At 44.3% G+C, this 25,032-nt stretch overlaps 1 protein-coding gene across 2 annotated transcripts in view; it reads left to right on the top strand.

The window, feature by feature from the left end:
- Dpp6 (dipeptidyl peptidase like 6) overlaps positions 1-25,032 on the top strand; it is a 919,475-nt gene that overhangs the window by 95,952 nt on the left and 798,491 nt on the right. The window contains exon 1 of one of the 2 annotated variants that reach the window (XM_017592503.3): positions 7,238-8,488. The exons of the other annotated variant lie outside the window; for it this stretch is intronic. Within the exon in view, the coding sequence (XP_017447992.1) occupies positions 8,438-8,488 (51 nt within the window). The 5' untranslated portion in view covers positions 7,238-8,437. Of the gene's footprint in view, positions 1-7,237; positions 8,489-25,032 lie in introns of those variants that run through there. 2 annotated transcript variants of the gene reach the window in all.

Here is a 25,032-nt window from a genome sequence, read left to right as displayed (position 1 = left end):
GTCATGCTGAGAGGCCGCAGAAAGGATGTGGGGAGCCAAGGCAGGTGAGCTTCCAAGAATGGCTGTGGGTTTGCAGTCTATGTTTCTCTGTGATTCTGGAATGTTCCCGAAAGTCACATAAGCACACGTTTCTTAACTTGTTCTTAATTAAATGCCTATATTGATGAATCAATACCTGTTTGTATTCTAGCCTAGCAATAAAAATTGATGGATTAACTTTTTTAAAGATTTATTTTTATAGCATGTGTGAGTATGCACCTTCGATTTCTCTGGTACCTGTGGATGCCAAAAGAGGTAATGGACCCCCAAAACTGATATTATAGACAATCGTGAGCTCATCTGGGTGCTGGAAATTGAATCTTGATTTTCTACTAGAGCACCCAGTGCTCTTAACCACTGACCCATCTCCAGCCCCTGCATTAACTTTTTGTTGAGTTTCTTCTTATCCTTCTGCTGTGTTTATAATCTTACTTGGGACAGAGCAGTGGTAAACTCAATAGGCCAGTTGCATTAGAGACAGAAAATAGGGGCCTTTCTAAGTGCATCATCTATTTTTAATTTCTCATCTTTTGAAAGAAATATATATACAATTTCAGGTACACATTAATCATTTTACACTGTATGAGTAAATTAGTGAGGAGGTACATTTATGAATGTGCCTCTGAGCTACTTTCATTGAACAGCTTAAGCTCGGTTATAATTTTAAGCTGTCTTTGATTTTTTCAGTGCTTGTAAGTTTTATGATAAACCAATTAAAAATCCTTCTTTGCCTGAATCTCTTTCCCTTGTATATTAGTCCCAGTCTATACATGTGTGACTGTTTCTTCAGTGGGGCTCAAAATCATATGTTCTTGTGTTCCTGACTATGCAAAGCCACTGTATAAAAGATTGTTATATCATTCACAGACATAGTAGTTCTTATTCACCTAGCTATATGTGATTCTAAATGTTCACCAGTTTTTAAAAGGTTTTATGATATAAGTACCCTGATGTTTAAAACTCAAGAGAAGCCATCTTTCCTGAAAGAGAGCTGGTAGTTCTGACCCAGCAGGAGAGCTGGTCAATTTTTCTCATATCCTGGGGAGATGTCAATGTGAGGTTGTAAAGGATGATGTAAAGGATGAGGATGAAAAGGATGATGTAAATGATGGTGTAACAGGTGATGTAAATGATGGTGTAATGGATAATATAATGGATGAGGATGTGGAGAATGTGGTAGAGGATGATGTAAAGCATGAGGATGATGTAAAGGAGGATGTAAAGTGTGAGAATGTAGAGGATGATGGAACATGAGCCCTAGTGATGCTGGACTCAGTAGGTTTTATTAGTTGGTTGGGTTTTTTTTCTGTTTTGATTTGGCATATGTGTGTCACATGTTTTTACATGTGTGTAGATACGTGTGTGGTGTTGCATGTGCACCTGTGTGTGCATGCACGTGGATGCCTGGATTGAAATCATTGATCACCCTTGGATGTAGCTAAAGCTTAATCATTGAGACAGGGTTAAACTCCCAGTCAAACTCAGTACTCTCCAGTCTCGTTAGCCATCTGTCTTCCAGGGCTGGAATTACAGGCAGGCTGGCACACACACTGTTCATGAGGCTTGCTATGACCTAAACTCCTGAACTCAGGCTTGTGTGCTGCCTTAATCACTGAGCCACCTTCCCAGCCCAGGATCACCAGTTTACAAAGATGAGCCATGGGTACCTCAACTCTACATCTCGATTCCTGTCAAGGTTCCGCAGTGTCCCTCCTCTCACAGTGGGTATGGCGATGTCTAGTAGCCCATTTCACTCCCTGCCTCCACCTCTGAGGTGTTGATCAGAGGAGGAGCCTTCTCATTTGTCGGCTGTGGCTCTGGCTACATCATCATCCGCTAGGGACTTGGGCTTAACAATCCAGTTTTCACCAGATTGGCTCCCACAACCCAAATGACTAGTGCCAGTGATTCCTGAGTGACTCCTGAATCTGATCATATACCCTCCTGCCTCTGTATTAACAATCTGAATGACTCATGACATCCCATTGCAGAAGCTGCCGTCCTGACTCCATACCTGGTGGTTACGCTGTTGATCCTGAGATGAGGTTCAGCCATGACTACTGCTTTAGCTCATTCTGATCCTTGCCCCAACCTTCCCCCAGCACTGAAATTCCTGAATCATACCCGCACCATCAATACTCAAACCCATCACGTCTCATTAGTGTGTTGACATATTTGAAGTTAATTTGTCTTATTTCTGAATAAAATGAGAGAAGACAAGGAACAATTTACCACATAGATTCTCTATACAGTTATTGCATGTATGTTTATTTGGTAAACTGAATGCCAATCATTCTTATTTTCTAGAAGACACCATCCTGAAAAATTCACAAACAAATTAAATTATACAAGGTGCCTGATGCTTTCAACAAAATAGAATGATTACATTGTAATGCCATTACAATAACTTATACAATAAATATATTACAATAAATATATTACAAAGTGATAAATTTAATGGGCAGAAAAATAGGTAGTGATTAAGAATAGGGATGTACTTTTCCTGCAGCCTTGGTTTTCTCTTTGATAAACGGAGGGTTTTACATGTTGAATTTCTTTATGATAAAAGTTCACCAGTTGCTATGACTTGGATGCAAAATCCAACCCCTGTGCTTGACCCCTTGGTCCCTATTTGGTAGTCCTGTTTGGGGAGGTTGTGGCACCTGTAAGAAGTAAACCCTCACTGGGAGAAGTGGGTCACTAGAGGGTGGGTCTTGAGGTCTGTGACTCCCTCTGCCTTCCTGTCCTGTTTCTGCTTCCTGGTCTACTGAGACAAAACAGCAGGCTTGCCTGCTGCCACCCCACCTCCCTGGAAGGAAGGCTGAGTCACCTCAAACCATGAGCCAAAAGGAAGCCTTTCTTCCTTCAGTTTCTATATTTAACAAGGCATTTTCTTTTTGATATTATAATTTAATTTCTCCCTTCCATTTCTCCCTCCAGACCTTCCCATATACCCTTTCCTGCTCTCCTTCAAATTTATGACCACTTTTCACTAACTGTTATTGCATACACACACACACACACACACACACACACACACACATGCACACACGCATGCACACACGCATGCACACACGAATTCAGTCTGTACAATGCTGTTATGTGTTTCTTTAGGGCTGTTTGCCACTGGACAACCAATTGGTATGGTCTTCCCTAGGGAAGACCACCTCTCCTGTTCCTAGATTTTCTCAGTTGCCGATGTTTGTGTTTGTGCGTGTGTATAGGGCTGAGGTCTCATGGGCTTTTCCCATTCACTTTGGTATATTCATCGATGTGACTCTTACTCAGATTATTTCTGTGTAGTCCTGTTGGTGAGAGTTTATGGATGTAGCGTCTGATATTGCTAGCAAGCACAATCTTACAAAAAGTCCCTAATCTACTGTCTCTCAAAGTCTTCCACAATGATCCCTGAGCCTCATGTGTGGAAATGCTTTGTAGATGTATCCACTACAACTGTGCCCATGATTCTGAATTTTGAGTGTTGTGGTTTTCTGTAATGGTGTCTGTCTGTTGCAAAGAAAAGACTCCATAATGAGAGGTGAAGATTACACTTATCTATGGAGATTAGGACAAATTTTTATAGATTTTTGATAGGAATTATTCTGGTTTAGTAAATTATCTGTTATCGATTCTTATCCACTAACCATAACTTCACTAACACTGAGTAGGTATTAGCTAGATTTCTAATACCTAGTTTCCCTCTTGTTGAAATGGTTGTAAGTTCACTGAGAGAGCTCTTGGTTACTGCCAATGTTTGCGACTGCTGAACTCTTAGGGTTATATTGCCCTACTGGGCATTACTGTGGTTCATAGTAGTCCTAGCTGGCTAGGGTTGTTGATTGTCTCCCTCCTTTGGAAGCTTCCTTGGTGCCTCCAGGTACCATGAAAGATAGTGCTCAGGGAGGGAGCATTCAGGTCACTTCCAGCTCAGGGGGCTCTGGGCCCTGTGTCTGAATGCATGGCATTTTCAGCAATAAGGACTTACCTTCCACCTCTGGGAGGCAGCCAAAGGCATCAGTAGGTTGTGTGTTTGGGGACAGCCTAATCAACAACTGAAATGGGGCTTCTCATGTCTGTTTCTGATAGTTTTTAAGATCGTCTTTAGGAGGAACTATTAGAGGGAGTTTTGTCATGCCAGCTGATAAAAATTCATTAAAACTATTATCTATCTATCCATCCATCCATCCATCCATCCATCTATCATCTATCTATCTATCTATCTATCTATCTATCTATCTATCTATCTATCGATGTTGTTGTATGTATGTAATTTCATGTATCTTTACATGAAGCTCTAACATAAAGTTATAGGTTTTTGCTTTGTTTGATAAATGTGTTAAATAGTATGATACCTTATAGCCTTTTAAAATCCTTATTTTTATTTTACTCACCTACTGCCTTCTCTTGTATTTGCCTCCCTTCCCTCCCTCCTCTCACTTTCCCTCTCCCCAAGGGGCCCCCCTTTCTTAGTCCCCTTATCAGATGACTTTTATCTTGTTATTTCTCTGTCTATTGCACCCCAACTCCCTACCCTGATGGTCCTATTTTACTTCCCCTGTTTTTGTACTGACTACTGGCTATGTACTCACATCTAAAGAATTGAAACTAGGAGCCTCCAGAAGAGACTGAGGTATTTGCTTTCCAGTCTGGGCTATTTCACTTGATATGATCTTTTCTAGTTCCATCCATTTCCCTTCAAAGTTCATAATTTAATTTTTCTTTACAGTTGTATATTATTCCATAGTGTGTATGTGCCACACTGTCAATTGCTATTTGTTGCTTGAAGGACATTCATGTAGGCATTTTAATATAAAGGAAGACAAATAGCACACTCAGGTAGTCACACTCTTGTGACTTTCACATAGCAAGCTGCAAGACAGGATTACAGATACAATTTGTTCGTGCTATAAATATTACCCAACTGCAAATGCAAAAAGGAGTATTGAGCCAAAAGGATCAAACCTGAGTTGCTTTAATGGACACTAAACCCAGCACCCTAGACATTAAGGTTGATGTAAAGTTTAGACATATCCAATGACTGCTGGTTGGCTGGTCTGGAATCAGACCGCCAGGGCTCAGGGGGTGACAATGTCAATGCTGAACAAAGGTAAACAGCCTACAGTCGAGGGTAAACTGTGTACCTCAAGCAGATGGAAATCTTAAGTAGGTCCGCTCTTCCCACAGATGTCAAAGGGAGCTGAAGGGACCACTGTGGAGCCTCAAGAGACAGTTGATACTTGGGAGTGAACCTAAGGGCTGCATTTGTGTTTGCTGATCCTCGGGTGTCCTGGAGAAGTACATCTTGTAAGATATTAGAAAACAGAGCAGGCCTTTGGGATGCAGTCAGTTAGATGAAGTGATGGTGTCATCCGTGGCTTTGGAGAAGAAGGTAGGCCCAAGTCAGCTTTACCGGGTGGCACTCTCTGCAGTGTCCCTGTCAGATATAAAATCTCCCTTCTTGAACTTGCCTATTTTCAGAACCATGAACCTTATCCTTTGTGAGTTAGTCTGTAGTGTTTTTATAGGGACAAAAGGACTCAGACAGCATCCCTGCTCAGAATTGCAACCGTATAGATTTTAAAAAGTGGCTGAGATAGGAAGAGATTCAGAAAGCCACAATTTCCTTACAAAAATGTATCATCTAAAATTCATATAAAAATTGGTATCATCCCATGTTCAGCATTGCTTCCTTATTCTCCTACCTCCCTTCTTTGTCATGGAGTCACTCCTGTTCTTCTCTCTTGTTTCTCCTCTGCATCCTACAAGGCACTAGCTAAAGCGGATGAGTTACAGAGGAGTGAGCAGCCATGGGCTCGGAACCTCCAGGATGCCTTAGTCCCTCCCCTTCTGCCTCTTTGGGCTGACCACTCTCTCTGACTTCTCTGTGGGCCTTGGACAAACAGTGGGAAGAACTAACAAAGCTCAGAACAGCACGGCTCAGGGCTGTTGGGTGAGCTTTAGGGGCAAACTCCCGGGGGGCTCCGGATGGTCACTGGTTCCTTAGACATGAGGGTTTGTCTTCCTTTTCATTTCCTGAAGTCATTGCTAGGGATATGGCAAGGTGACAAGAATCCATTGTTGTTGTTATTTTGTTTCCCCACCTTCTGAGGGGAAGGCAACTGTGGACAGCTGTATGAGTTCCTTCTCAGTTGCCATGGTGAAATCCCAAAGCGACTTATAGAAGAATTTCTTTTGCTATGGCTCCAGAGGGAAGTAGAGGCTGGCTGGAGCAGGAAGTTAAGAGCTCACGTCTCCAGAGGCAGGCAGAACGAGAGTGAAGTATAAGTACTGTCATTTTTAATGGCAAATGTCCTCCCAGTAGTGACACATTTCTTCTGCAAGGCTACACCACCTAAACTTCCCTAACATCACCACCAACTGGAGAACAAGGGTTCATTGTCCAAGCCTGAGGGATATTTCTCATTCAAAACATTCATGTTAACCTGGTCTTCTATGGCCCGAGGGCTTATACGTACCCCAGATTCAAGTCCCCAAGCCCTAACCCCTGAGAAAATGAGATCAAGCAGTGATTAGGAGGTGTTCAAGGCCAGAAAGGAGAACCTCAAAGAGTGGGATTTCTGCCCTGATGGATACCTCAAAGAACCACACTCCCCCTCCAGCCACTCAGGGACCCTGAGACTTTATGTAGGATCAAACCCATCCACTGTAGCAGGACACCTGGTGCTGGAGAGGGATTTATCCTGGGCATCTGGCACTGATACTGTATTTCTGTTTATAGTATCCTAAGTAACCCTAATGGGAGGCTTTATTTCCAGAAGACACAATCCTTACTGTGGACTGGCACACTGCAGAGTCCACTTTCCTCAACTTATCTCCCCGTTTCATCTCTTTAGCACAGATCTTTGGTTTAAACCTGTGTGCCAGCTACCAGCAACTTAGAGTGAATGTGATGGTGTGCTGTCGCTACACACGACACACTGTGTTGTGCACATACACTGTGTGGGAATCCGCGTAAGCCATTCCTGCAGTTTCTTTTCTTACAGAAGATCTTTCGTGAATGTTAAATAGGCAGAGAGAAGTTCCCAAACTCTTTTCCAGACTGGCTCCCGCCATTGCCCTTCCCTGGCAGGCGAGGGCGCCCTTCACACACCTCCACAAGCCTAAGTTCATTTGGGGTTTGGAGCGCTCTAGGTCCATCAGTAAAAAAAACGTGCCAGCCTTCAGCAACGCACTCTGGAACTCCCCGCTGTGTGAGACAATGCTGAACAAACCATGGTTGTGAATGATCCTGGGAGTACTCTGGGTTGGAGACCTTGGAATTCAGGCTTGGCCACCCTAAGAGAAGCTGGGGACATAGAAGTGGGTCTGGAGTTCCGCTGGGTTGTGCCTTTGGAGAACAGTGCTGGCTTGAGGGTCGGAACTGAAGAAACAAAGGCACTATTAGGGCTGTGGCTGGCTGGAGGTCTGGAGGGCAGTGACCTGACCAGGGTAGCAAGCATCATGATGGGGCTCTAAGGACCCAGCAAGTGGTTCTGTAGGGTGCAGCGTCACTGTCAAGGCCACCGACTACAAGGTGCCCGGTGCAACCATGGAGACACCACGTGTGTCCCATAGTAACCCGAAACCACATTAAATATCAGCTGTCACTCAGGCTCCTCCCGCTTGCCTCTAGCTCCTTCGCCAGACTCTCAGCGGACCCATGGAGTCTGGCTCCGGTTAACTCTGCTCCCTGATCTGGGAGGCGCAGCCCTAGGTTGGTGGCTGCTCATCCATCCTAATCTCGCATGGCTCCACCCACAAAGATCCCCCTGGAGCCTGTTTGGAGTCGCCCTCTTGCTGGTCAATCCCCCTGGTAGCTAAGCTAGCAGAAGCGTGCTGCAGCCCAGGGCTTCCAGGTTCTGCACAGTAGAGGCTAAGGCCAGCACGCACACGCGTGTATACACACCACACACACACACACACACACACACACACACACACACACACACACACACACACACTCCCCCGGTGTCGCCACCTTTGGGGGACCAGCACTGTCAGCCAAGCATCTCCGCCCAGAGTCCTGGAGTGCACAAGGCTCTTGCCACGCTGCGGCTGTCACTCACGGGGTGTTGAAAGCCAGCTCCGAGAACACACGCCTTTGCTCACAGGCAGCCACGTCCTCACTCCGCAGCTCCCAGCTTGCTTTTTGTTACAAGCCGCACCCCCAGCGCCTGGCTCCCGATTTCTGGCAGCTACTAAGAAGAGTTGATTTCAGTGGGATCTACCTGGGAACACTGAGGGACAGGAAAACCAGGACCTGCCAGAATTGTGTTTTCTTCAAAACACCATCTCCGCCCAGTGATTGCAGCTGGGGTCTACACTTGGGTGCTCACCAGAACAATGGATTAAGTTACTCTTCCCTGGGCCAGAAGTGAGGTTCAAGACTCCAAGCAAAATGAAGGAAAAGGCAATGATCAAGACCGCTAAAATGCAGGGCAACGTGATGGTGAGTGCTGCGGGGCGGGAACCCACATTAAGAAATGTATCGGGGGTGGGGGGCAGACCTCGGAAGTATTTCCTTGGGAAGTAGGAGACCTGGTTAGTGTTCACACACTATACCTCAGGACTTCCCACTTGAACCTGAGGGTGTGAGTGATCCAATATCTTTTTGCAAATGGGAAGTTAGTGGTTTGGCGGCCGCTGTCTTCTGGGTGTGTGGTTTTGTTGCTTTGAACACAGGCTGCTCTCTTGTGTGTGTCTGTTGAGTTTCAAACACATCTCTAGGGCTGTTCTGGGGCAGGCACAGAGATAGGAGGTCACTTCAGACAGGAAGTACACGCTGGGGGCCCTAATGTCCTCACTTGGTCTCCTGGGTGCACTGGGTGCAGGTCAGAGCTGAGACCTGTGGGGTTTCTGCCTCCAATATACTCACTATGCCGAAATGCAGACTGGAGGCAGACACCACGTCCACAGCTGCCCAGCAATCAGGGCCTTTTCCCAGATTTGGGAAAGATGATTGTCTCTAAGGTAGGGTCAGTGATGACAAATACCTTTGAAGGACAGAAGACCTCTGGGGATCCCCAGAAGCTCAGGTCTGTGGGTCAAGGAGCATCTTGACAGTGATAACTTTGCCAACTTGAGGACCATTTCTCAGCAAGATAACTTCAGCCTGCCTGTGGCTGTCTGGTCTGATATAAGTGCCCTGTTGGTGGGATCAGTGGACCAAAGGGTCAGTGTGTTGGATTTTCCTGGTAAGGACAGGGAGGTTGCCACCTAGTTGATGAAATCCTCTGTGTGTGTTGAGTGTCTCTCCAGTTCCTCTGTGGGGATTTGTTTGTTGTGTGAGGCAGAGGCACAGAGGGAGTCCATGCCACTTTAGAACATTCCACATGAAATGTTTATCTGGCAATGTCTACAGTTGTTTACTAAAGTGGGTTGAGTGTGTGGTAGGCTGGTGTGGAGGTATGCTGGGAGAACCAGTCTGTCCAATCTGCATCCTCTTGTTAAACAAAGAGAAACAAAAAGTGAGAGCGTGTTCTGGTTATAGAAAGTACTCTACCCTCAGCAAGGCACCTGTTGCCTGGCACAAAGAAAGCTTTGGTTTAGCTCAGAACCCAACTTAAGGGCTGAAAAAGTGGTATACAAAATATGTAATGATACCCCCCTTCACAAGCCATCCTTCAGCACCTCTTGTTGGTCTGCCTGACTAAGCTATGTGTGAACTATATCTGCTCTCCAAATTTCTTTTGCCTTCTGTTGGTCTGTTATGATAATCAGCATACTTCCGTCTAAACAGGTCAGAAGTATTTATGAAATATACCCAGTGTGCAATACCCATCCACTCGGTGGTCCCTTTTCATATCCCACCTCCGTAGCATGCTAATCGAGCTGGAACATTACATGAGGCCACTGGCATGGATTAGGGTTAGTTATGTCAATAACGAGATCAATAGCCACAGGAATCTAGTGTCAAATGAGTATTTCTGGCCATAGATGGCATGATCTGCTGTGGAATAGAGATGTCTTCATGTCTCAACATCATCTGAAGTATCCTTTTCAACTCTCTCCCTCTCAGAGGCTGAAAAGCTTGCCCATCCTGTATCTTCCCTGCTCTTTAAATATGGTTACCCACGTGACATTCACCCTTCTCCGTGCCTTGCACATTGCTGTCATGAAAGGCAGCTGAACTGAGCCCTGGGGTTCTGCAGCACCCAGCATTTTGCCCATCCTCCGTTGGGTAGAGACCAAGATGAGATGTGAGATCCCTTCACTTTTCAATGTTCTATCAACGCTTGAGTTGATAACTAAGAGTCTGGCTTATGACTCATTTAAATTTCACATTCCGGCTAAGTCTCTGTGGCTCCATCGAATGACAGTTTCATGTTTGCTCTGTTAATTGGGGGCTTGTGGGTTCCTAATTCTTCATCAGTTGCCTTGGAAGCCCTGTTAATCACAGTCTCACCTGGGCTGGATGACGGGCAGTTCTTGGCACTTGGGCTTGATTGGGATTCAGGTGATATTTCACATTCACTGTGAGGACTGCATGATTGATGCCTGTTTCTGGCAGGTGAGTGGTCAGACATCTCAGTGCCTTAGGTAGCAGCAGAGCACCTCACAGTGAGTGGCTTTGGGGCATCCACATCCACACAGAGACAGACAAGGCAGGGCTGACTTCTCCATGCTTAGAGCTGATTCTGTGAGCAGAGACACAGTGGCAAAGAACTTTTGGCCCTCCCAGTGCTTGTAGGGTGCCAAACCCCATTACAGATCTTCACCAGATGCCTCTTTAGCCTGTCTCTTCCCACACGTGGTTCCAGGTGTGGCCCTTCCAGGCTTGTGTCACCAGGATCCCTACAACGACTAGCTAGTACCCCAAGGCTGAACCTGTTCATGCCATGTTGCCTAACTGAAGTCTCATGCTTACCACTGATTTTATTTCCTAAAACTCTTTTAAAAGTTCATCTCTGATAGCAGTTGGTGACTAAGAGAAGGCAAATATATTGTTTTACTCCCTGGTCTTATTTTGTGGTATTCAATGAATAGTAAGAAAATAAAATGCCATTGGTGAAATAAATCCACAGAGTCCCTTTCATTCTTGACAGAAACCTATTTCACAAACTTCAAATACTTGAATATCAACAGACTAACCCTTCAACTTGCCATGTCATGTACTGCAACAGAAATCGAATGTTTCATTCTAGTGGAACAAAACATTATTTTTAAAGTAATATCATTTATATAAATCTTCCTTTGAAACATTTTAGTTTCTCAACAGGCGTATTTTAATCCAGTGTTCCTTTCCCCTAATGTGCAAGGGTGTCTCCTTCTGGAGCAGCTTCCGTAGGAAGTTTCGTCATATGAAGGCCATTGCTTCACATTAAATCTCCCTGCTCTGGTCCTATGACCATTTTTCCCTGCTGGGAAAAAGTTGGTTCAGAATCAAGTCTGGGGGTTGCTCTGGTCTCAATGCCTGCCTCTGAGGTTCCTCGAGTATGTGATAGGAGAGCAGGGTGGAGGTCTGCAAGACACCTGGATCCTTGAGAAACTGTGGCCAATCGGGAATGACTTTATAGGAAGTTGTGACCTGGAAATTCTTGTCCCAGGGAAATCTATTTTTCTTGTGGCTTCTGGAACCCAAGTTTGCATCTTTTGTCACTGGCTGGGTGTTCTGGTGACACTATAATGCCCCTGGATCATAACTGTCCAAAGTCTGGTTTTCTTTCTTTCTTTCATGTGCTCCAGTCTTGGTCCATATGTGTGTATAATGGTGAGAGAGCCTTTGAAGCTTGTAGTTATGAGTTACTGTGAGGTGACACACCTGCTGTGGAGTCCTCCCTGGAAACAGCCTCTCTGCTTGGGAGATGAATTACAGGGTCAAGCCTGTTTGGGTGCAGGGCTCCTCTGCCCCAGGGAACTCAGTGGCAATCTGGCTCTCCCTCCTCGGTGATATGAAGCCCCCTCACACAGGCGTGATTAGTGTTTGAAAACACAGCACCTTCTGAAAATAGGTCCAAAGTCAGAATAGGTCATGGCTCAGAAGGTCTGGGTTTCTGAGCATCCTCCCCGTTTGATCATCAGGATTCTCCCTATCTCCTGGCTCTGTAGCATCTATTCCTAACATCTTTCCTCCTCGGATTCTTCTTCAAATGTCTGTACCACTCTCTATGATAGTGTCTATGCAGGAAAGTCAGTTGAACATTAGTACACAGCACTGTAGCTTCCTAGGAGCAGGAACATCTTAAATATGTAAAGCACAGGTAAATGTGTGCAAAGCTGGGGCTGGGACCAGGTCCCAGCTATGAAATGATGACCATGTAATCAATCACAATCACAGAGAAATGCCCTGAGTCCAGCACTGGGCACACCTTTGGGTTCTTTTGGAGTATCATTCCTGGGGACACAGGATAGGAGAGTCCCTGGAGCTTCTAGACACACAGTCCAGCCTAATTCATAAGCACTGGGTTGTAGCGAGAGATCCCGTCTCCACAAACAAAGGAGAAAATGCTGAAAGGACACCCAAAGTTGACCTACACACACACACACACACACACACACACACACACACACGCACATGCGCGCCCGCACTCATGCACAGACACACACAAATATGTAGTGTTATCTGGTAAAATTAGCACAATGTAATTCTCAAAAGCAGGAAGGAGGTAGTCACCTCAGGATGCTTTATAAGTTGTCTTAGGTAGAACTTCAGTGGAGAGGGCTGGCTTGTCTTCTCCAGAGCCTTGAACAGGCTTTACTCACATGGCCTCTGGTCTCTGTATTTGGACCCATCAATATGCTAAATTAGTGACTTGCTGCCCCTAAGCTACTCTGCTTTCTGACACGTGCTCCGTACACCCACAGCTCCACCCTATTCCTGTTCAGTTAGTGTCTGAGCTCCTTTATTACCAGGGGAGGCTGCACCGTGGGACACTATAGCCAGCTGCAAACCCCATTGGTAACGGTTCTCCCAGGGATTCTCAGCTGGGGGGATCTGCTAGCCACAAGGTTAGAAGTTTCTGCAAGGCTACCAGAGAAAGCCTGAGCCTGAGATCAGCCTTTGGTTATAAGAACCAGTACTATCTCAATAGCCAAACTGCACCTAGGAACCAAACCACACACCAGACACTGTAGGTCCCAGGGTTATGCTGTGCAAGAATGTAGGGGCACACTGGACCAGGCAGAATCATTTTACCATGAAACTCACTCCCCCTGAGGACTGGAGGGCTCTCCTCAAGAGCACAGTGGGTCTTAGACAATCGCATTCAAAACCATCTGGAAGAAACCCATATGAGCTGGAAAACTGAGATTCGCTCATTGAGAATGGAAGTTTTCCACCCCCACGGTGGCACCACCCTTGTGTCCAACACCTCATGCTCAGTTACCCAGGCTATGGCCAGCAGGGTGGGCTCAATGTTCTACTGCTGGAGCAGAGGCCAGAGCATATTGTCATCAGGTCCAAGGAAATAATCTGAGCGTTGACAGAGAAGCCTCCCGACAAATGCACAGTGAAGTTTGGCTTCAGGATTGTGGGGGAGGCAGAACCTATGATGAGACACATAACAAAGGCGGAAGAGGGAGAGAAAGGGGAGACACTCAGCTGCAGCAGAGAGCAGAGACGGCGGTGGGAGGAGCGGAGTGCTGAGATCACAGGCCAAGTGTTCTTGTTTACGTTTTAACCAGTTCACACTTAAAGACGGCACATACTCACGGCGTTGAGATGTTCCTATGTTTGCGTAATATTTAAATCATGTCAAAATTAGCATTGCTTTATTTTTATTTTATGTGTATGGGTGGTATTCCTGCATGTGTGTCTGTGTGCCACATGCAGGGAATGCATATGGGGGCCAGAAGAGGCCAATGGATCCCCTAGAATTAGAGTTACAGACTGTTACAAGCTGCCATATGTGTGCACTGGGAACAACAGAGTCCTCTGGAAGAACAGTCAGTACTCTAACCATTGAGCTATCTCTCCAGTCCCTTCCTTTGTTTTTTTAAACTAACTTCTCTTTCCCCACTCCCATCTCACAAGTTCCATGGCCCACTTGTGGATGGCAGAGGACAACTTGCAGCAGTTGGATCTCTCCTTCCTTCATGTGATTCCTGGCCTTGGACTCAGATCCTCAGGCTTGGTAGCAAGCACCTTTATCCTCTGACTCCCTGGGGCCCCTGACTTTGTCTGATCTCCACCTGAAAGTTTGTTTCTAACCAAATGGAAGCAACGTAGCAGTAGCAGAGAGGCTGTAGGTGAAGGCAGTGGGACCAGCAGGAAAGGTTCTAGAATTTTTCATGAATTTGAGTTCCATTCAGCTCCCCTCCTTAGTCAAGGGTGGTTGTATTTCTTTCTTATCAGTCTTATCTTAGGGCACACTTCAGGAGTTAACCTCCAAGTCAAAATACTGCTGGCCTTGGCTCCCCACCACTGACCTCAATCCCTCATCATCCCCTCTTCCCATGATGTCACTGTTGATAGGAAAAGAAAGTAGATGGGGTTGGGGAGAGTGCGCTTTGAACAGCATAGAGCTTGCTGCACAAGATAGAGACCTGAATTCAGCATCCAGAATCCAATCCATGTCAGAAAGTCAGGCCTGAGTACCAGGGCATGGTGTGTGTGTGTGTGTGTGTGTGTGTGTGTGTGTGTGTGTGTGTGTGTGTACGTACAGGGCTTGTCAGATTCTTTGAGCTCATGCCAGCCAGACTGGACTACCTTGATAATTTCAGTGTAGTGAGAGATCATTTTGCAAGGCAAGGTGGACTGCAAAGTGGAGGTTGACCCCTGACATGCACATCTACACACACACACACACACACACACACACACACACACACACACACTCGCACACAGAAAATAGATGGCACACATGTGTATATGACCCAGACAGGGTTGTCAATGGTGTGTGCACACTTTAGCTTTGCTGCACACCTCACACATGGCCATGCATGGTGCTCACTCATCAGTGGTATAGACAGAACTCACTCTGTTGAGCACAACTGCAGGACTGCTGGGTAAGAGGTGCCATGGATGCCAACGCTTTGATTGCTTGACTTTCTGGCTATTAAATAAAGATAACAACACTTCAGTAAGCCAGAGGTGCCAAGGATGTCCCTGTTTCCAGTTGAGCGTTACTCATCTGTGAAACTCAAGGGCCACTGCTGGCGCGCTGGGTAGGCTGTGGAATCAGGTTGGCACTCCACCAGCTGCACTGGCTTTCATTGCTCTGGGAGAGACCCCAGGAGTGCTGGGGCAGGCAGTGTCTTCACTGGAATTACAGTGATGGATCAGAATTTCCCCCTCTCTCCTTACCTATACCACAACTAGACAAGATTATATTTTAGGGAGTAGAAATCATACTTGAAATATTTGTTATTGTCTGATGTTTATATACGAACAGCAAATAGTGAGACTTCCCAGCCGTGACCCCACATAAACCAAACCAACAATCCCTGTCCCTTCGTTCCTACAAAGCACCTAGATTATGTACTAGATTCTCAATGCTGAGGTTAAAAAAACAACACATATAAGGATAATTCTTTGCAGCTCCTGATCTATTCTTCAGAAATTCTCTCTTTTCTAATCACGTAGAGAAACACACATAGCCTGGAAGACAGACAAGGCTCTGGGGAGGTTAGGAGCCATCTCTCCCTGGCTGTGTTTTTGCAGCATCTCCAGCTCCTTTGGAAGCAGCTGCAGGCATGGGCATTTCCACCATTGCTGACTCCATCTGCTTGTAAGAATCTTCTAGCAGGGATGAATGAAGACCTCCATCAGTTTCCCAGCTATGGGAGGAAATGAAAACCCACTATGTTGGTTATCTGTCTCTTGCTGTGACAAAATAAGAAACAAACACAATGCAAGCAAGAAGGGAGGGAGGGAGGGGAGGGAGGGAGGGAGTGCTTGGTTCCGCTCACAGTTCTAGGGCATAGAGACTATCATTGTGGGGATCAGCAGAAGGGGCTCCAGCTGTGGCAGTGGGAAGTAGTTGTCACATTTTCTGTACAGTTAGGAATCTAGGAGATGAATCTAAATCCAGTCAGATTGACAGTGAAGATCATTGCCTGGCAGCACTGCGGTGGGCTACCTCAACCATGGAGAAAGCTTTCATAGGATTGCCTATCCAGACACCTGTAGAAAATACTAGAACATTGTAAGACTTCATTCCTCATTGCAAGGCCATCCCAGTCTGTACTTTGGATCTGTAGAGAATATTTCTCTGGGCAGATGGAATTTAACAAAACTGCACTGAGCAATTCAACTTCATTAACATAACTAGAAAAGTGAAAACTGAAATCACAATGAGGAAACCTCCAGTGAAGTCTGAGGTTTTCAAAAGATTGCTAGGCCTGCTATTGTTTTGTTTTCTGTTTGTTTGTTGGTTGGTTGGGTTTTTTTTTTTTAATGCAGTTGTTTAGCAGCAAGAACCCTGTGCACAGTTGGTTGGAAGAGATATTAAAATTTGGAAACCTTATAGTAAGTCAAAGATTGAGACTATATTTATTAGCTATCCATCTAACTTCTGAGGAATTATTTTCCGTAGATGTTCCCCCATGAGAGATTTGTATGGCTGTTTGGTGATGGAAATGCTTTTAGTGACCTTGAGTCTGAAATGACTGACTCCCCACCAAATGGATGATCTATACATATACTTGTCTTTATGTAGCAGAATACTATACAGCAAAAGTTAATGACTTCACACTCGAAAATACAGAGGCATTATCAAAATAACTTCCATAAAAGAAGCCAGGCTTAAAAGATATCAGGTGTGACCAGCATGGGGGGCGGGGGGAAGAGAAGAAGGAAGGCTGTCAGGGAGTACTGACTTTAGAGTAAGGACCATGTGAACTCACGGTCAGATGAAGGCATCATTGCCTTCCTAAGAGCTGCATCAAATTGGGGTCACAGGTATCTCCTTTAAGCAACCCTAGGGGAACTTATTGGGTGAATGAAAGAAAGAAAGAAAGAAAGAAAGAAATAAAGAAAGAAAGAAAGAAAGAAAGAGAGAGAGAGAGAAAGAAAGAAAGAGAGAAAGAAAGAGAAAAGAAAGGTAGATATAAAGGTGGAAAACAGAAGAAAAAATGAGTATCTTCAGAAAGGGAAAAGGAAATCAAATCATGGGGGAAGGAAGCTGCAAGATTTGGTAGCAGCATGATTAAAAATTCATTGTATGTGTGAGTCTTAGTGACTGGTCTATTGCTATGCGGAGACATCATGACCAAGGAAAAACTAAGAAAGGAATCACTTAATTGGGGGCTTGCTTACAACAGTAGAGGGTTGGTCCATGGTCATCATGGTAGGAAACAGACCTGGTACTGGAGCAGTAGCTCCAAGCTGTGCATCCTAGATTTTTTTTCCCGAAGCTGAGGACTGAACCCAGGGCCTTGCGCTTGCTAGGCAAGCGCTCTACCACTGAGCTAAATCCCCAACCCCCCAAGCTGCACATCCTGATCTACAAGCAGTAAGGTGGGGGCAGGGGGAAAGAGACATAGATAAATAGATGACAGATAGATAGATAGATAGATAGATAGATAGATAGATAGATAGATAGATAGATAGATAGATAGATGGCCTGGTGTGGTTTTTTTCAAACCTCAGAGCTCACCCCCTCTGACACACTTTCTCTAACAAGGCCACACCTCCTAATCTTTCCCAAACAGTTCCATTTATTGGGACTCATACATTCAAACTACCACAGAATGTATAATGTATAACAATGTAATGGAACCCATTACAGTAATTAGTGTGCTAATAATTAGCATGCTAATGAAAAGAACAAAAGCAATGTATAAGTATGCTTATATAAAGCCAGAGTTTTAAATGCTAAAAAAAGGCATTGGTGTGGTATCCGTGATGAAAAATGAAATTTTCAAAAATAAGAAAAGTAAAGAATTACATATAATCATGCAAATTATAGTCCTGGCTCAGTGTTCTAAGGAGCCAAGACAGTTGGGGGCACAAAGGGCACATATCAGCAGGGAACAAAGAAAACATTGTGTGACTGAGGATATCTATAATTCTTATCTTCTGCTAAGAGAAATACACTCTTACCTTCAGTCCTGAGGATGCTGTACCTCCTGCTTATATCTCATCTAAGGCACCCTTTTCAGTAGCTTGGTGGTTCATGAACTATGGGGCCCTCGGATGAGTCTCTTTCCTTAGTGTGACCATTCTGTTTTAAATTTGGTTAATAGAACAATGCTTATGTAGGTAGAATCAGGGTCATAGATGTCTTTCATTTTGAAGGTGTTTTTCTGAAGGAAAATTGATATTTTCTATGGGGGGGTTATCTTCAAGTATGTTTATTTAGTATTTTTTAAAGCTTCTTCTAGGTAATGTTAATTATCACAGATTGGACACTTCCTTCCAGACTCATCACAAAGGCATCTCATGGAGTCTCCTTCAATACATGTGCAAGAGATATGTTGAAACATTTTATGCAAATTTTAATATTCCCAATTTCAATAACAATACTAATGAGAGTTCATGCATTCCTAAAATCTTTATGGAAGCCGAAACATTCAAAATTCTGAGAAATGCCCAAAACCACAGTGTACTATTGGTGGGATGCAATTTTTCATAGAGGTTGTGCCTGGAAATAATTCAGTGCCAGATGCAGAAGTGCTAAAGCTTTCGGTTGTCGGGGTCTCCACAGTGAAATCATCTTTCGACCACTGTAGTGCTCGGTGCAGCATCTGAAAAGATGGTCACTGTGGTTAGAGGAAGAAATCAGAGCAAAATATGGAGAGAGGGTGTCATGGTCAACCAACTGATGGCAGCAGAAAAGCTTTGTCTTGCCTTGAAGACATCAACCTCCATTAGGACCAAATGGGGTAAATTCAAGAAGGGATCATCGTTAAAGAGACATGCCAGTCAGCTTTCCATGCCTGTGACAAAATATGTGAGATGAGATGTTAAGAAAGATAGGCTTATTTGGCTCATGATTTCACAAGTTTTGATCCATTGTGATTTAGCCCTACTGATCTGAATGGCATAGAGCGTATGTGTGCACGAGGTAGAACAGAATTGCTCATCTCATGGTGACAGGAAGCAAAGATAGAGAACAGTAAGATCCAGAGTCCCCAAAGCACTTTCAAAAGCATACCAACAACGGCTTCACCTTCTTCCACCAGGCCTATGATAGCCTAATTTCCATTACCATGACAAAACACTCTGACAAAAAGCAAGAGAGAAAGGGGCTTATTTTGGGACCACCCTGCAAATTGGCATGAAATGGAATTTTCCGTAGAGATTTCTTTCCACAGGAGTTGTTTCCTGGTTGAGTTTCAGCTTATAATTCCAGGTTATGATCCATTATTTTGGGGAAGACAAGGCAGGAACTTCAAACAGCATCTTGCGTTATGTCTACACTCAGGAGCAGAAGGAGGATGCAGACAAGCATAATCAGTCACTTGCTTTGGTCAGCTCAGCTTCCCCACTCTTGCACTCTTCAGGACCCCTGCCTAGGGAATGGTGCTGCTCACAGTGGGTTGGGTCCTCTTACATCAGTTAACTTAATAATCCTTGAGACAATTCTCCACAGACATGCTCACAGGACAATACAATGTAAGCCATCTTCTTTGAAACTCTCTTCCAAGGTTTTCAGGGTGTAAATAAAGTTGACATTAAAAGATGTCATGACAAGACCCCACCATTCTAAATATTCCACTACTTTTCACCAGCACATCAGCCTGGTGACCAAGCCTTCAGCACATGGACCTAAAGGTGACATTGAAGATCTCATTCATAATGGTGGAACTGTCTTTAGATCCTTGACAATTTCTTTGTTTGAAGAATATGTTCTCAGCCTCACTAAAATGATGAGATTATTATGGTTTGCTGTAATATATGCTATTCTGAAAGTTTTTGTGACAGCATTAACCTATATTTCTATTCCCATCTTCTTTTCTTGAGCTCCTTTATGTGGAAGATGAATGGCAAAACCATGTTTAACATTATGGTTTTGACATAGTAAAGATGCTAATTGATATTGGGAAGGTTCTAGCTATGTTGTGTAGATCCAGTGTTTGAGTATGGAGATTGTGAGGCACACTAGCAGTGGGCAGATTAACAGGAGAAAATGCATGGAAGTTTATTAATACTAAGTCCATAAGAGCACACACAATGTAAAGTGTAAAGAGGATCCAGATGGGCAAGGTTTAAATACTTTCATGGGCAGTTGGTAGTTGGGATGGTAGGCATTTCTTAAAGAGGAATAGGGTAAATGAGTAGACTGGTAGAACTTGTCGTTATGCCCTGGACAAAGTTCCTTGCTGTTGTAGGTGGGTATGGACCCCAGTCTCTTCTCTGTTTTGCAAGCTAAGTCTTCCCTTGATTAATGGCATTTCAGAAAGGGCTCAAAGGTGACTGTGTCCTTGTGCATCTCATCTTCAGGTCAATAGAGATCATTAGGAAAGCCATTCCCTACACCTGCAATCCTTCTGGGGCTCCTGTCTGAAGTCCAAAGCAGCTTAGGTTGGGATATTGTCTTTTGAGCCTGAACAGGTGCATTCTGGAACTCCCCTGGGGGATATTTATAGTTGAGCCCATTGAAAAAGGTATAATTACCACCCAAATCTTCTCCCAACTCAGAAATCCTTCCCGTCAAGTTCATAGGGATAAATAATACTTTTGGTGTTTGAATAAGCATTAGCAGAATATGGCACCTCACAGGCAGTATGCTCAAAGACGAGAGACATGTTGCTTCATTATGTGTCCAGGCAAATGAAACCCACTAAATTCATGTTTCCAAGATACGCAGAAACTAGTATTTAAGTAGAGAACTGAACACCTTCATTTGTCCATTTATCCCAAATTTGTCTGGTAGTTGGAATGACATCTGCATTGGCTGTTTACAGTTTCACCTGGAGGAAAATCAAGCTTTTCTATCTCCGTGGTAGGAGGTAGTTTTGCATCCTGGAGCAGAGTATCCAAGGTTAGCCCGTGAACCTGGGAGAGAAGAGGGCTCTTTTCATTCAAAGTGGGGACCAGAGGAATATACTTCCAGATCACAGGCTGACAGAGGTAGCCCAATCCAACCCACAAAAAGATCCGTGCCAAAGAGATGACTCAGTGCAAATAACCACACGATCTGTGAGGTGCACTCTTTAAACTAACGGAAAGAGGAGTAGCTGTTCCTCATTTCTCAATGAGGAGAGTAAGCATCTTCTTTTTAATTTGTGTCTGTCTCACAGCAGAACACTAAGGCCAGGACACCACAGATGCCTCAGCTTACAGACACTGAGTCCCTGAGGTGTCAGTATGGCTTGTCTGGAACTGATCCTGTTGGCTGTGTTCCCTCTTTTGATGATTTTCGAAGAGGAGAAACCACTTGAGTAGGACATTTTGGGTGGGGACGTCTGTGTCTGCAGTTGAAGCATCAGCTGCTGCCCAACATTGGGTGGAAAAATTCTGAAGGATAGACTGTAGGGCACTGAACAAAGGAGGCAAGCAGCCCCACAGCTAGGCTATTCAGGACACTTACACCCAAGGCAAAGTGCTAAGATGTGGTAACCTGGATGTAAGTCCTCTGCCTACCTCTGCTTACTAACCTAACTTCCTCCTGCTGAGTCTTCGGATATAAAGAACACTTCTAGTCTTCCAGGGATACTCAACGAAGTTCAGTCAGGAGGTCATCTAGGTAGTAGAGTGGAGTCCAGCATCCAGCTCAAATATATGTAAGGTTCAGTTCCTGCTGCTATGTTCAAGACCTGACATTTTGTCTACTCAACAAGGTCAGCAACCAGGTCTGTCTCTTGTAACACAGGGAGAGGACATTGTCTACTAATGCTCTTTCTGTTTTCTAAAATTGCAGCCATCATACCCAACAAGGAGAGGGCTACTGGGTCTCAGCTGTCCATGCAAAGAAGCAAGAATTTGTCCCTCAGTGAATTAAAATGAGGATCATCTAGGGTTTGCCTGTGTAACCATCAGTGTGTTACTCTGGAGACAATACTGTTCTCGGTGCCCTGTTTGGTGTGAGAAGGTGGGAAGAAGTCCTCCAGAGCTGACAATGCCAGAGTGTGCTCTGGAAGGGGTGGTGACATAGGTATTGATCCCTCCTTTCCCCGATGACTTCCTAAACAATGAAGCAATGGAGGCGACACCTGTGCAGTGAGCATGAAACTGAGTATTTTAGAAACCTGAGTGTACAAAACACAGCTCTGCCCTCAGCCGAGGGCCTGCTGACTAGCACCAGGAACTACGGGATCCAACTGATCAGACAGCTAATTGTTTAATGACAAGCTGGATGCAATCTTCCCAGAAAGTAGGCTGAGATTTTTATTATTTCTGTTTAGATAGTGCAGTGTTGGGTGATTTTTACAACTGAGAAATGTGTTTGGGAGTTCATATGTTCAAGAAAGACATGACAGATGAGAGAGCTGTTTCCCTTACATTGTCAATCCACGTCAGAATGAGATGTCATAATTAGGAATATTTCTTACAGATGAACAGCTGAATAGTTTCAAATGAGAATGACCTAAGTGGAGTTCAAACACATCTCTATAATTTCTGACTTTTGTGAGAAATGTCTGAGGAAGGTCATATGGCTCTTGTGACCTGCTGTAAAGGTGTGCTTATAGAAGCTTCAACTGGGGAATGTGTGGAACAGATAATCAGTCTGCAAGGGGGCATCACACTTAGACATGGCCTGAGATAATGATGGGACCTTGGGGTGAAATAGCAAGGAACTGATCTCAAATGAGCCTTACTGTTGAGATGTACCGGACACATGAGCTAAGAAGGACTCCTTGCCTTTTCTTCATTGATACATTTATTCTAAGACAGTTCAAGGGCCTGAGAGCCAGTTTTCATGAATGAATGTAAACAGAGGTCGAAGGAAATGCTATAGGCTTTGGTTAATTGCTATTAGAAGCCCCATTAAGTGAGAGAGAAATTGACACTCCAGAGGTACACCTCCTGATACTGTGCATCCTGATGGAGCTGCAGCTAGAGTCCCAGGTCTGTGTTCCTGATAGAAATGGAAAGAGAGGAGATCAGTATGCATCAGGACCAGAACAAGTAGAAGCCACAGGAGGGAAGGAAATTTGAAGTCAGTGGTGATGCTTACAACAGGTATGGTAGTTGGATTCACTTATTAGCTTGGTCACTTAGTGCCCAACCAGATGGCCAAACACCAGGCAGAGTGGAGATGATGAAGGACTTAAAAGTGAATCCGACACTTCAATTTGTAGCTATTGAGCAGAGCATGTGGTCCAGCCTAATGGGAGTGGGTTGTGTTCAATACTTTGAAGGCCCAAAGAGAACATCAGACCATGGTCCCACCATGAGGGAATTCTGCGACTGGTCACTTGGCTGAGGAGTTGGCTTTCCTAGGCTCCTGGCCTATCTAACCTGCAGGCTTTGGACTTGACAATTTCCATGATTCTGGAAGCAGAGTCCTGGATTACTCCTCTTCCTGTGGCTGGTTTCTCTGGGGAACCGTACTAATGCACCAGGAAAGCAGAGAGAGATGGACACTGACCAGTGGCTCTTGGAGAAAGATAGGCAGGCTTCTTTTGAGCAATTCTTAAAAAGACCTTCAACCCTAGGATAGAAGTGATATGATAATATCAATGTTAAATATTGATTCATTATATAAAAGCATTTAACTACACACTGACACTTGATAGAAGAAGGTTCAAACCCACATCTATTCATGCAGATTAGAGGTCACAGAGTCCTAGGCTGGATTCAATATGTCCGCTGGAGTCAGAATCATAGGAAATTCCAGGAGCTTCTGATCCAACAGTCTGTGTTTCTGGTAAAACATATCATGATGGACTGAGGAAAAATAATTTATTCTGTGGAGGACTAAGTGATAATCTTAATTCAGAGGACACTACTGTGGGTTTGGACTGAAAAAATCCTGACAGTCACATACAAGCAAAACTATGGAAATAAAGATTTTCTTTTTAAAAAAAATACCACTCATTTCACGATGCTGTTGTAGATAGCAGCACGTCAAAACTATCCACTGGAATGAACAGGGTGGTGATGAGATAGATGATCTGTCCAATCAGAGAGCAGATCCTACTATATAGACCACATGGAACAAAACTAATATCACCAGAAAAAACTGGTGCTCCCTTTCAGCATTTGTAGTTCATTATTAATAAAAGTGTTTAAAAAATGGACTCAGAAGGAAGATCAATGGTGATTCTATTAGGAGTTTAAAGAGAATGTACAGGTTAGGTGGAATTCCCCAGCCACCTGGAGGAGAGATGGAGAAAAGATCATACATGCCCTTAAGTGAGGAATGGACAGATTATGGAAGGAAAAGTGTCTCTCATGAGGGAAGGTGGGATAGAGAGCTGAGAAAGAGCTCTGAAGGGCAGCCAACAATGGAGTGTGGTCCCCTGTACTGGAGTGTGCTCCTCTGTACTGGAGTGTGCTCCTCTGTACTGGTGTGTGCTTCTCTGTGTCCCCTCCATTCTTTTTGTATTTCAAGGACTTTGTTCATGATATGTTTTGGCATGTTTGTCAGATGATGCCAGGTGAGAAATCATGTTCAGTCTTCCTGTTCAAACTGGCTTCTTCCACATGGTAATCTTGATTTAACATTTTAAATTCCTATTCCCCTGTCACACCAGTAAGAATTTTATGCGAGCTCTTCTTAGTCAATTCAACATATACCAAGGGAACTCGGCAACTTCTGCATCTGGGGATTTCACTGTATTGTTTTCTATGAACACTAGCACAGAATGAATGACTCTCTGGTCCAAGTATTTTTTTTAATGTGTGGATGAAATATCAATGGTCACATAGAAATTAATTTAAATGCCAGAGATAGTGGTACATGCTTATGATCACAGAAGATGGTTAGGAGGCAGAAGTAAGAGGAAATCCTTGGAAAACAAATGCTTCTTAAAAACAGGAGAGAGCTAAGCTCATCTAGGGAAATGCTAGGCAAGAAAAGGCATGGAGACCCAGAAGCCAGGAAAAGAAGACATTTGCTGTGTGAAGTGCTATAGTCAGAATGGGCCACTTCAACTGCTGAGGGTTCCAGATCAGACAGAAAATAACCAAGACAACCTCTGCCTGTTTTTGCTTAGGGACAT

Source organism: Rattus norvegicus, chromosome 4 (genome assembly GCF_036323735.1).
Source record: "Rattus norvegicus strain BN/NHsdMcwi chromosome 4, GRCr8, whole genome shotgun sequence".
Classification (NCBI taxonomy): Eukaryota; Metazoa; Chordata; class Mammalia; order Rodentia; family Muridae; genus Rattus; species Rattus norvegicus.
This window is presented reverse-complemented; position numbering and strand designations above follow the sequence as displayed.